General features: G+C 52.8%; 5 protein-coding genes across 5 annotated transcripts; 2 read left to right on the top strand and 3 right to left on the bottom strand.

Moving 5' to 3' along the window:
• Window positions 1–39: 39 nt before the first annotated feature.
• Window positions 40–1,162, bottom strand: DSM5745_08832 (dienelactone hydrolase family protein; the record flags this gene model as incomplete). Its single annotated transcript, XM_026750848.1, has 5 exons — window positions 40–194; window positions 283–394; window positions 466–869; window positions 968–1,051; window positions 1,102–1,162. The coding sequence occupies 5 exons, from the start codon at window positions 1,160–1,162 to the stop codon at window positions 40–42; spliced, it is 816 nt and encodes a 271-aa protein (XP_026600861.1).
• A 438-nt stretch (window positions 1,163–1,600) lies between these two features.
• On the bottom strand, window positions 1,601–3,532 carry erg4 (c-24(28) sterol reductase; the record flags this gene model as incomplete). Its single annotated transcript, XM_026750847.1, has 5 exons — window positions 1,601–1,612; window positions 1,660–1,877; window positions 1,925–2,256; window positions 2,303–3,379; window positions 3,495–3,532. The coding sequence occupies 5 exons, from the start codon at window positions 3,530–3,532 to the stop codon at window positions 1,601–1,603; spliced, it is 1,677 nt and encodes a 558-aa protein (XP_026600860.1).
• A 428-nt stretch (window positions 3,533–3,960) lies between these two features.
• Window positions 3,961–6,165, bottom strand: DSM5745_08830 (RING-type E3 ubiquitin transferase MAG2; the record flags this gene model as incomplete). Its single annotated transcript, XM_026750846.1, has 2 exons — window positions 3,961–5,871; window positions 5,917–6,165. 2 exons carry the CDS (start codon window positions 6,163–6,165, stop codon window positions 3,961–3,963), a joined length of 2,160 nt encoding a protein of 719 aa, XP_026600859.1.
• Window positions 6,166–6,920: 755 nt separating this feature from the next.
• DSM5745_08829 (mRNA-binding ubiquitin-specific protease UBP3) lies at window positions 6,921–9,523 on the top strand (the record flags this gene model as incomplete). Its single annotated transcript, XM_026750845.1, has 2 exons — window positions 6,921–7,451; window positions 7,502–9,523. The coding sequence occupies 2 exons, from the start codon at window positions 6,921–6,923 to the stop codon at window positions 9,521–9,523; spliced, it is 2,553 nt and encodes an 850-aa protein (XP_026600858.1).
• A 957-nt stretch (window positions 9,524–10,480) lies between these two features.
• DSM5745_08828 (uncharacterized protein) lies at window positions 10,481–11,338 on the top strand (the record flags this gene model as incomplete). The annotated part of the gene is made up of 1 exon (XM_026750844.1): window positions 10,481–11,338. The coding sequence occupies one exon, from the start codon at window positions 10,481–10,483 to the stop codon at window positions 11,336–11,338; it is 858 nt and encodes a 285-aa protein (XP_026600857.1).
• Window positions 11,339–12,176: the final 838 nt, after the last annotated feature.

Raw genomic sequence — 12,176 nt, 5'->3', positions numbered from 1 at the left:
CAATCGAAGGTCAGGCTTCCGGCGATGGCCGGTCACTCGTTAACAAACATCCTCAATCTTAACTTCCTTCCCATCATGCTGACCGAGGTCCAGCTTTAGTGTCCGCCCAAACAGCTCGAGAAGCATCTCGAAGCAAACCTTGCTAATGGCTGGATCGTAGCGACCCTTGCTGAGCTCGTCGCGAATGAAGGCGTCTGTTGTCGTGCGTTAGTTTCGCAGTCTTCGATGGGCGGGGAATGGGGAAAGGATGAGATGGAGAGAAAAAGCAAGCGGGAGACATACGCTGAGCCCAAGCAACCTCGTAGAAGCTAAATAGCACGCCCTTCTCATGGAGCGTAGACCGAATCAAGTCCCGTCCTTGCGGTGGAACGTGGGTGTCATTCTTGCCGAAGATCTATCACGTACCCGTTAGCCATACACCCACTAACCTTCTGAAAAGGGATAAACCAATAAGGGAAAACATACCATAACAAGCTCCCCTTTGATATCCCCCGCCCTCGCCAAGCTATCATCATTCTTCCCCGCCCCAAGCGTACGGCTATGGATATCCGTCGCGAAATAACAAACCGTCGCCTGCACGCGTGCATCAAGCGCACATCTATACGCAAGGTGACCACCAAGACACATCCCCGTCGCCCCGATGCGCCCCGTACACGTGGGCAGATCAATCAGATAGCTCACAGACAGCGCCGCGTCCTCGTCGTACGCGGCCAGCTTCTTGGCGACCTTCCATTCGTTCCCCTTGTCTGTGTCCTCGGCGTTGTAGGAGAGCGCTTCGGGGCCCGTGAACTCGTGGTAGCTAGATGGGGCGGCGACGATGTAGCCCTGTCCTGCGATTTGGCGGGCGAAGCGGGCGACGGGGCCGGTTACTGTTTTCCTCGGAAGTGTATTGTAAGCTATCTTTTTCTTTTGGGGGGCTGTTGGCTCGATCGAGGCGATGTTGAACGGGCTATGAGGGCGTGCGTACCCTGGTAGATCTCGCTGAACACGACTACACCCGGGAAGCGGGCGTTGGGGTACCCCGGGATGGAGGGGTGGAAGACGTATATTCCTGCGATGGTTAGCGGGCAGGATATATATTGCAGATAGGCGGAGGCGTACGCATTGAGCCATTGCCGTCTGCGGTCGTGGGGATATCATGGTGGTACTCTTTGATCAACATTTTGAGCTGATTCTATGTTGTTCAATTGTTGTTGAGTTGTTGGAATAGAGTTGAAGCTCTGAGCTTGATTGCGGGGTGCTGGCCTGCTGATAAGGATAAGAGAAGCCACGTGATGATTATAGTTTGGAATTTTTGTTAGACGTGACGTGACGTAGTATCTTCGCTAGCATATTGAACATAGATTATCGTGATTATTTTGGCTCCAGGGGCCATATTGGCGACATGTTTATATCTTCATATCAGTATACAAAAAGGAATATAGGCGTAACAAGCAGGTGCAGAAATGAAGACAATAGATACAGTGAATGGTACATATTAGTATGAGACCAGGGTGCGCGATATTTTAGCGGACTCGGGGTTTCAGGCGGCGCGCAAAACGAGATGGGCATTCGTTTGATAGTCTATATGCTGCAAGCACCGAGTAAGGGGTACGGAACCTTAGAACACGTACTAGGGGCGATTAGAAGACGTCCGAGCAAGTGGCATGGTGTACTTACAGGAATGAAGAGGTAGGGAACCTGTCTCTCATACTCTGTCCAAGCCTCGCCGTACTTGTTACGGCAGCGCTGAATATCTCGCAGAGCGCGGTGCGAAATCATGCAGGCGAAGAAGAGAGGGTAGAACCATGGGAAGGGGCTGTTGAAGCCAGTGATGAGGCCCCAGTTCAGCGCAAAGTATAGGTCGCAGGTGTAATGAATCTTGCGAGCCTTGCCGTCTGTGAAAGTCAGCATCATCTGTATAACTTTCAAGGGATATACGTACACCATCCGTCAACCAGGATCTTGGAGCCGTCCGCGGCCGTAATGGTCTTGGGGTTGTGGAGAGTCTGCCAGGGCAGCTGAGGGAAGGCCTTGCGGAAGACACGAGTACCACGCTCCATCTGACGGTAACGGTTCTTCTGGCTGTTGGTCGTGTCCCAGACCCAGTACACAAACAGGTAGGCAACGTAAAGGAAGACCAGGAAGTAGCGGTTCCAGTTGTAAGTGGCGGGGTCATGGTTGGCAAGGTAGATTGTGCAGTGGCAGTAGCTCAAGGGCACACCAGCCAAGTTCCAGAAAATCAGCATGAAGCCCCATTTCTCATAGTACATATCCCTGGCTTGTTAGTCAGACGTCTTCCCGGGACTGTCGGGTAACTTACCAGGTAGATACGATGCACTCCTCGCCCTTAGAGCAGGCGTTCGCGTAGAGGAAGTGCGCCATCAACAAGAATCCAACCTCTCCGGACACGTATCCATATACCTCCCACTGTCGCGCAGCCGTGCCCATGGTGACGAGCAGGAGAATATACCAAGGCAGACGGACCTCGAAGAACATCTTGAAATCCAGGATGCCAAACATGCGGGGGTTGAGCTCGGCGCCCATAAAGAAGTCATAGATAGGGGAGCCAGTCATGCGATGCTCGGCCCCACGAGCCAAGGCCGAGAAGTAGGCGACGAAGGCGACCAGAAAGCCAGACAGAATAGCAACGCTCATGAGCGGGCCAAACTCGTCAATGATGGTGTAGAGCTTGAAAAGGCCAGTAAAGTGAAGGGTACAGGCAATGACAATGGTAGTCCAGAAAGACCAGAGAGCAGAGCAGTAGTATGGCAGCTGCTTTCCGCCAAGGTGTGGCAAAGGCCGGCCCATGACCGTGATTCCAGGAACCACCAGATAGCAAATGCCTTCGAAAATGAAGAACACCCAGTACATGGTCCATGCCTTCAAAGACGGGAACGCGCCTTCGTATACGAGGTGTCCCATGTGCGCGAAGAATTGCGACATGTTCTGACCTTCTGACGGGCGAGGGAACTTGCCGTCATAGTAGGTCGCGCCAATCCACATGTAGTACATCAGGAGCGGAAAGCCGATCATCATAGAAAGAACTCCCGGAGATCCTCCAAATTCAAAGTGTCCGCTGTAGTCGACCTTGGGGTCTTTGCCCTCGACCCAGCCGTCAATGATTCGCTCCTCCTTGGTGGCGTGCCCGTTCGCGTGCCCATTTGAAGATTGTCCGTTGGCATGTCCATTGGCGTGCCCATTGCTTAGGGAGTGTTTGGCTTCTTCTCCCTCGGAGACCTCCTCGCTCTTGACTCTCGTGGTACGTCTGCGGGTCGTTGATCTCGTCCGGCCCCTTGTCTCCGTCGCTGAATCGGACACCTCCTCTGACGGCGCGACGCTGCTGCGAGTGGTCCGGCGGCTGCCAGGAGTCTCGACGTAGCCCGGGCGGTCTACTTTTCTAAGCGACAAAGACAAGTTAGCAATTGATCCCCGAGATAGCTCAGAAGTCAATCTAGAGATGAGAACGGAGTGGTTGTCGCGGGTTGCCCCTTAGAACAACATTGGAGACTTACTTGGGCGTCCTGCCCGTTTGAGAGCGGGTAACTGTCATGATTGCGTGAACATGCGAAGATTCGTAACAGTGGCTCTCGAAAAAGGAGTATGAGAAGGGAAAAGAAATGCAATTGTCACGGCGAAAAGGACAAGTGGGTGGAATTGTTGAGCGGAAGGACAACAAAAATAAAGCCGGGGAACTTTTAGCTTGACGATCCTTTAAGGGGCCAACAAATCAACAACTGCAGCCGATCTCCACACCAAGCAAGATCATTTACAGGCCTAAGCACACTTGCTGACAGGGTCTCTATAAGCAGTTTATGTTGTAAATTTCGTCTAGATTGAATAGTATATAATGTATGAATCGTAAATATGATGTTGACCGTCGACTCCTGCCCTCTACTCCCGATACACCGATGACGATTCCGCTGGAAGGATATAGGAAGAAAAATACAAAGTATAGGTAGTATAGCAAAGCCCAACGAGTTAAGCGCCGCGTTGGATATTCGTGGACATGAGTGTGATCTTCTTGTTCTTCTTTCCTTTCTTCTTTGCCTGCGAGGGATTAGTGTTCTCGTCCGCAGCTGTCTGGGCAATCAGCTCGGATTCCTGGTGAGCAAAGAGTTCTTCCTCCCAGCCTTCGCGCCACCCATCGCGTGGAGCAGGCCTCAAATGATCTGGCGGCCCTCCCGAGTGGGATGCTATAGCAGCGGTTCCCCAGACGGTGCGGGATCCCGGTGGGCTATTCGAAAGACTGGCCAACGCACTGAAGTGAGATGATGGGCGAGGGGGCGAGGCTGAAGACGCCAGCTCGAGATTTGTACCGTCACTCGCCAATGGCAGGAAGTCATGGTCGGAGAATGGCCGGTCATCGGAGCTAATGCTCGGCATCTTCTGGCGGGCAGCAGCCCAACGCTTCTCGTCTTCCTCTTTCTCTGCCCTGACGCGACTCTTTTCCTCGCGAACTTCCTTGTCCTTGTGTCGCTTCCGTCGTTTTCCGATTTCGGTGCTGAATTGCTCTAGAACATCTGGCATGACAACGTCTCTCCAGTCGCACTCGAGAAAATTGACCTCACAGCCTTGAGGAAGATGGCCGAGATACTTAACGCGTTTGCGCAGCTCGTCATCGACGATATGGCCAGTGGTTATGTGTTCAACGCGGGGTAGGATAGTTGCAGGGAACGTGGAGTATTCGCCAAATGCAGCTTTGAGAATCCGAATGTCCAGAGGAGAAAGGTAGTAGTGGGGTAGTGCTTGGTAAAAGAAGTATGGCTGGCCGGAAGGGTGAGGCGCGTTACCGCCCTTCTTCCTATCACCATCCCGGCCGGCCACGGGGTCCTTCTGCTTTTGATTTGTACCATTCGTCATACTCATACTACCCAATGCCTCTGTCGTCTGAGTCAAATCAGAACTGTCTGATTGCGGGCTGGGTGAGGATCTGCCTGACTTTGCGGCGTGCTGAGCCGTATACATGAGTGCAACTTCTTCTGGTGGCTGTTGAAAGGTAATAGGGTCTTTTGGTGGGCGGTTGATGGTTGACTGCGGTAATGCCTCAGGAGGGTTCCCAATTCCCTGCAGCTTTTGCTTGGCATCATTGATGGTTGACACAGCCTTTCTAGTCCATGTCGTCTCGTCTCCAAAGAGAACTTCATCTTCTTGCTCCTGCCGGCGCAAATCTTCAATTTCTGCGTCATACTGCGAAACCATGTAATCCTCTCCTCCTTTCATGATACGAGCGTAGTCCGCAACCTCAGCAGCATGGTACCAGGGAATGTCTTCTCCAGGGGCAAGGCTCTCAGCACCATCCCTGGGCAAAGCGAGGGTACTACCCGGCTCCCTCTTAACCAGCCTTAGTACCACATCACCTCCCTCAAGAGGAAGGTCTCCTTCCTGGCCGCTGAACCATCTTACGGGTCGCGTTTCTGAAATGTAAATGCTGTCCCAGCAGATAGGACACTTTTTCCAGCGCGCCTTTTTCTCTGGTATTGGTTTCTCATCGTCTGTCGAGTGCATAAAACGAATTAGACAAGGCAGACAAAAGATGTGCCCACATCGTGCCATTCGTGGCGCCACGGGCGTAGACAAGCAAATTGGGCAACTTGAAGACTGAGTCTGAGCCGACACGAGAATTTGAAGAACTGAGTCCCAGTCCAGGTGAACATCAGCATTAGCCGCCTGTGCATGATACGCTCGGTTTGGCGTCACGATGAATCGATAGTTTGCATGCACATAGCGAGCTTTGTCCATCGCATGGTAGCCGGAGCCAAGGCCCCATGAATTGTAGCGGCGCGGGTTTCGCGGCGGCGGATGGTATTCAGGTCGCGGGGGAAGAGAGAAGTTCATCAGATGGGTGATGGACGTTTGTCCTTTTCGGCTGGTAGCGGATCTCATGACGGTCTACATTGTCAGCCAAGTCAATTGATGCAGAGCAGGAACACTTACCGACTCATCAATTTCATCATCCAATAAGCGAGGACGCCTTTGCCGCCTGTGTTGACTCTTTAGAGCCTGGTTGTTTCGAGCAGAACTTGAGCTTCTCGACGCCAATCGCGCGCCGAAACTGCCCGAACCTCCGACACGTCTACTACCTGTATCAACCGCCGGCGCGGAGTGAAAGGTTGATGATGAGGATTTGTTTGGTATATTCACCGCCTTGGAAGTGGTAGGGGTCTGGCCAGAACTGGACGACATTGCTTGCGGAGCAACACGTCTGATTCCGGAGCGTTGGAGGCGAAGATTGATGAGGGGTCCAGTCACACTCCCCAAAGGCACCAACGATAGCGAAATGAGACACGTCAATCGCAAAACAATATGTTCGAGTAGGTCAATGATATACGTGACCCCGAGGGGCGACAGGAGAGGAGAAGCACCAGAAACCTGATCCTCCTCCGGCTCGAGGCGAGAAAAGGGACAAAAGCGACTGAGGGGCGAGACCGGAGGTATGTCATCGGGGCCTTGGCAGTGGGAGCCTCAGGCACGTGCCGCCCGCCGCAGGCTCGAAAAAAACATCATCTCAACCCAGTTTGGGGAACTCGTCGTTCTGCCGCTGCCCGTCCGTGGTCTTCCCTCATTGCCCCGTCCGCCCTCAAGGATTCGGACTATTTTTCTATCTCTTACCCATCGTAATCTGGTTAGTTGAACCTACAGTTTGTGCTCCGTGTCTCAACTTTCTCTTTCATCCCATTGTCTCTCTCCCTTCCGCGCACTCTTGGCTAACACACGACTTCGTCTCCCGCCTCTAGTCTTTCCGAGTCCGACTACACCATCCACGCTACACCGTCACAAAGTATCTGCGCCGGACGGATAATGGCAGCCTAGGAGGCTTATCCTCCGCCTCGAATTTCTCCCTCAACCCTCGTATGGCTCCCATCGAGGCAACGCGTGGCTGAACTTGTCAAGACGGCTCTCTTCCGTGCTTGGACATGATGAACCATCATCTGCCCGCAATGCCCCATGGGCAGCCACCCATTCCTGCGCCTCGGCGCCAGCAGGACGTTCCCTACGTGAGTGGCCCTCCCAACATGCGGTCGCCCCCGGCGTACATGGGATATCCGCCTCAGATGAACGGCCATCCCCCTCCGGCTGCCTACTCCCCGCAGCAATACCCCCAGTGGTATGCACCTTTTCCGCCGATGCAGATGCCGCCACGTCCACACTTCAATCCATATGCACCGGCCTTCATATCATCGTATCCCCCTTCGCAGCCGTTGATGGCTCCAGCTCATATGCCGCCACAACCGCTCCCTCTACAACCCAGAGCTTCAACTCCGTTCCAGAACCCGATGTCCCCTTCTGTTGGCCCGGCCCCTGCATTTGTCCCGTCGCAGGCACAGTCCCCGGCCCCTACATTTGTCCCATCGCAGGCACAGTCCCCTGTGGTTCTTCCAGTCCACACACCTAGCCCGGCCACGTCGTCGTCTCCTGCTCCCGCGCCGGTCAATACCGTTTCGCCGCCCAAAGAGCCTTTCCGAGCTCCGGTACGTATTTCTCCATCTTGATCTTGGTTTGGTTACTGATGCGTAAGTAGCTTCCGTGGCTCTCAATCCCCGACAGCCCTTTCCCGGCCCGGGCTCCCCGCAGACATCGAAAGGCCCGCAACCTACAGGCCTCCTCTCTCTCTGTGGAGCTTCCTGCCAAGGATGGACAACGTTCTTATAGGGGGGGACCGGCCAAGGCTCAGGAAACCCAGGCACAGACACCTTCCGAGCCACAGACGCCTACTTTGTCGGCTGCTCCCTCTGTTGCCGATTCCACCCAGCCTACGACACCTTCTTCCGCTGTGCCAAGCTCCTCTGCCCGTCCGTCGAAGGGACCGAAAACAGCGGGCCCTATTGTGCCAGTGGTTCCGGTCATTCCCGCTCCAAACACTCCTCGCCGCGGCAAAGCTGATGCTGGTTCTTCTGAAACACCCAAGTCAACCTCAGAAGTTATCAGTACGCCCGCCGAGACGCCAGATGCAGCTCCAGAGGAACCGGCTGACGACAAGCCTGTAGAGCCTGTCAAGCCTGCGGCACCAAAGTCCTGGGCGGACTTGGTCCGACACAAAAACCTTGCTCGCAACGCAGCTAGCCAGAGCGCTTCATCCGGTGTGGTCAATGGCATCGCAAAAAGCCAGACTGTTGCGGACGTTATAGTCAACTTGGGTGATGATGTTTCTCAATACAGCGACAAAGTGTCTTTCCTTGAACCCCGGGGCCTTGTGAACACTGGCAACATGTGCTATATGAACTCGGTACTTCAGATTCTGATTTCATGCGTGCCTTTCTATCAATTCATGGATCACATTGGGAAGCGAGCGTCCCACAGTTTTCATAGTGATTTTCCTATGGTTGATGCTTTGATTATGTTCATGAAGGAGTTCCGGGTCATTGATGCTGCCCACAACGAAGAACAGCTGCGGATGAGGCTCAAAGCCAACGAACTCGAGCAATACGGAGAAGCTTTCATTCCAGAGTTTGTGTACGAAGTCATTCGCCAACTGCCGCGTTTCCGAGACATGCGGCGCGGTCACCAACAGGATGCGCAGGAGTTCCTTGGTTTCCTTCTGGAAGAAATGCACGAGGAGTGCGCTCGCGCTGCCAGTGCCAAGTCATCCACAGAACCCGCTCCTGAGAATGAGAATGGCGACGGTTGGTTGGAAGTTGGCCACAAACAAAAGCCTGCCGTCACACGGTCGTCTGGCCACATCGCCTCGGAATCCCCAATCACGAAAATCTTTGGCGGCAAGATTCGGTCTGAGTTCCGCGTGCCTGGTAACAAGGCTTCTGTCACTCTCGAGCCGTACCAGCCGTTGCAACTTGATATTGGTGCCCCTGACATCAACAACATCGTGGACGCACTGAAGGGTCTGACCAAGCCAGAGAGCATTCAAGGCGATTTCAATTCTTCCCGCGGCCCGAATGTGACCGCAACCAAGCAGGTCTTTATTGAGAGCTTGCCTCCTGTCCTCATCCTTCACCTCAAGCGGTTCCAGTACGATAGTGTCACCCATGGCACGCAGAAGATCTGGAAAAAGGTCGGGTATCCTCTCGACTTGGAAATCCCCCGCGAGGTGTTTCCGCCTCACAAACGTAACGTCATGATGGCTCAAGGCGGGCTTCCGAAGTACCGACTTACTGGTGTCATCTATCATCACGGCAAGAACGCCAGCGGTGGTCATTATACCGTTGATGTTCGCCGCCAGGAGGGCCGCGAATGGATCCGCCTCGACGACACTGTCATTCGTCGGATCAAAGCCGAAGACGTAGCGGAAGCCGGTGGGGAAGAAGACCCGAAGGTGCTGGCTGCGGCATTGGAGCAGCACAAGCGTGACAAAGACACAAAGAATATCTATGATCATATTGATCAGGGCGATCAGTCCGACGATGAGCGTGGCTGGAGCCAGGTTAACGGCACTGGTTCAGGCCACTCGAGCAAGAAATCGATGTCCGCTGTCAACAGCACCCCCAATCAGTCCAACACATCCTCTGGCGTTCGTACCCCGCTAGGACGGTATGGAACCCGCGATAACAAGGTGGCGTATCTATTGTTCTACGAGCGCATTCCATGAGTCAACGTCCCGTTCAACCGGGTATGCTGAAAGCCTAGACGGCAAAAGCGCGTTCGCCCAAACCATCAGTTCATCGTCAATCCTCTTCAACCCGCAGATCGTGCAATCTGATCAGTTGCTCGAAACCACATTGAATCATCATGAACCTATCATCCGACTTGATAACATCAGACTTCATCCTCGAAAACCAGTCTCATCGGATGTTGCTTTACCTCATCCCGTTTCCAACCCCGCTATTTGTTCATTTCCTATTTCTGCCAACTCTACGCCCTTATCCTTATGTGCTCCTTTTTATGGTAGCTACTTGCTATCTTGTTCATTTCCGCCATCTACCGTCTGATATGGTATGCTTCTTTGTCTCTGTTTTCGATGCCGTATCTGGTGGATGCGGATGCCGCTCTGATATATACCCGAATTTCCTCGCATAGCCCTTTGGTTTACCCCGCTTGCGGCAGTCTATGCACCTGCTTCTGCTGTGAGTGGGACGGGATTATAACGACCTGCATGAATTTCCTTTGATAGATGTGCGTGTTATCAAGAGCGTCGTTGTTGCTGTTGCTGTGCTGTCGCTGTTGCTGTGTCGTTGATGTTGCGAGACGGATCATCGCTACTTGGAGGGTGTCCCTATGTGTTGGGTGTCAGGAGGCGGTCATGGTTATGTTTCTCTATGCTTATATTAATGGTGGGCCTTGTCCTGGTCCGGTGGCTGGGGACTGGGATGGGTTGGCTGAGCGGAGGGAAGAGTATATGAGGGGATGTGAGGTACAAAAGCTTGCTTAAATAAAACACTTCCGCTGAGATTTTCCCTCCACCTGTAATAGTAGCGGATTGGTGTGGCAGAAGACTACAGCAGGCCGTGGCCATAAACTGCAGCTATTCTTCACGTCACAGGTTCACCTCCAACATTCCATCTCCATGATCATCTAACTTCTGCATCCGGAGACCTTACCATCAGCAATGTCCACAAAGCTAGATCAGCTTACACAGGATCAGAGCCTGGCACTGAACCTTCAAGACACAGAAACCTACATCCACCCCGCCCTAATTCAAACGGACCTCTCCCCAAAAGGCCGCGCGCTGGTCGTGATAGCCCCAGTCCCCGCAGGAACAGTGCTAATCGCCGACACACCGTACGCCGTAGTCCCAACAGTTCCACCCGATAGGAAGGACGAGGGAGTTATCTGCAGTAATCTTCTCTGCCGGGCTCGAGTCCCTCGAAGCGGAAATGCAGCTCACTGTCCCAGGGCCTGCATGCTCGACGTCCTCTGGTGCAACACGCACTGCCGGGATATGGATCAAGCAAGACACAACTTTGAGTGCTCCTGGTTGAAGAGATATGGAGATGAAATCCGGCGGAAGACAGGACAAGACGATTTGGTGCTCTTGTGGATTGTTGTGAGGATGCTGGCTGCAGGGTTTCTTGAGCAGAATACTACCGCTGAAGTCAACCATGCGCAAAAAGGTGGAGCGAAAGGCTCCAGCTTCCCCTGGGAAGACCGCTTTGAGCGCCACTGGATGGCTATTGAGAGCATGCGGAGTAATCGCGAGCACTGGCCGCGGACAAAGATCGAGCACTGGCGATACCTAGTCAAAGAGTATCTTAGTGACAATCAGCTCCTGCCGGGCCTGCTCGACTCAGATGATATGTTGACTCTCATATGCAAGGCCATGGTCAACACCTACGATCTCTACGACGCCCCTACCGGACCTGCCGAGACCCAGCGGAAACAGGGGCCGGCGTATGGACTGGGTGTCTACCTGCGAGCTACGTGGGTGAATCATTCCTGTCTGCCCAATGTGCGCCCTCTTTCCTAACCATAGCAGGGGACATGCTAATAAAGATTAGATCCAACATGGCCCCGACGCCAGCGGGAGGATAGTCCTAACGACGACGAGGGATTTGGCCGCCGGTGAAGAGTGCTTTATTTCCTACTTCAACCTCACAGTGTATACGAATCTCAAGGCAAGACAGCAGCGGACGATGGACCTTTTTACGTTCGCTTGTGCATGTGAGCGGTGTTTAAAAGAGGCTGCTGAGTCGGGGGCATATCTGCCTAATTTGCATGCTACGTGAGAACTGGAATGCCCGGTTAAAGAAGTTACTCCAGGTATACAGCTACAAGCACCGTGCAAGCTTTGTAGACTGGAAATAGGTGGTGAATCCTTATTTTTATAGAATGGCATTCCTCTTGTTTCCAAACTTGATGGTCACGTATTCTTGCCGCCGGTCCATGCTGTTTTTTTTTTTTTTTTTTTTTTTTTTTTTTTTTTTTTTTTTTTTTTTTTTTTTTTTTTTTTTTTTTTTTTTTTTTTTTTCTTGCAGCCTGTTTGTGGTGTACTGGTGGGTTCTACTGACGACGGCGAGACTTGATTATGGGGATTAAGTCAACACTAAAAGCCAGTGGGCTGCTTAAAGATTTAGGGAAGTTCAAGCTTTATGGTTCATGCAGATCGAGCTGAAATACAGTTACTTCAAGAGAATCGGCTGATCGACGTAGGTATTCTCGATGGCTTTCACAGGCTCAGACTCGGATGGCGGTTTCATACCCCTCTCCCTCCCTTAGACTCCGTTATCATTCGTCTTTCTTCATACCCACACCTACCAGTTTACCACCATGACCATATACAATGTGTACGTCATGTATGGACAAGC

The sequence above is a fragment of the Aspergillus mulundensis genome, assembly GCF_003369625.1.
Source record: "Aspergillus mulundensis strain DSM 5745 chromosome Unknown scaffold_10, whole genome shotgun sequence".
Classification (NCBI taxonomy): Eukaryota; Fungi; Ascomycota; class Eurotiomycetes; order Eurotiales; family Aspergillaceae; genus Aspergillus; species Aspergillus mulundensis.
This window is presented reverse-complemented; position numbering and strand designations above follow the sequence as displayed.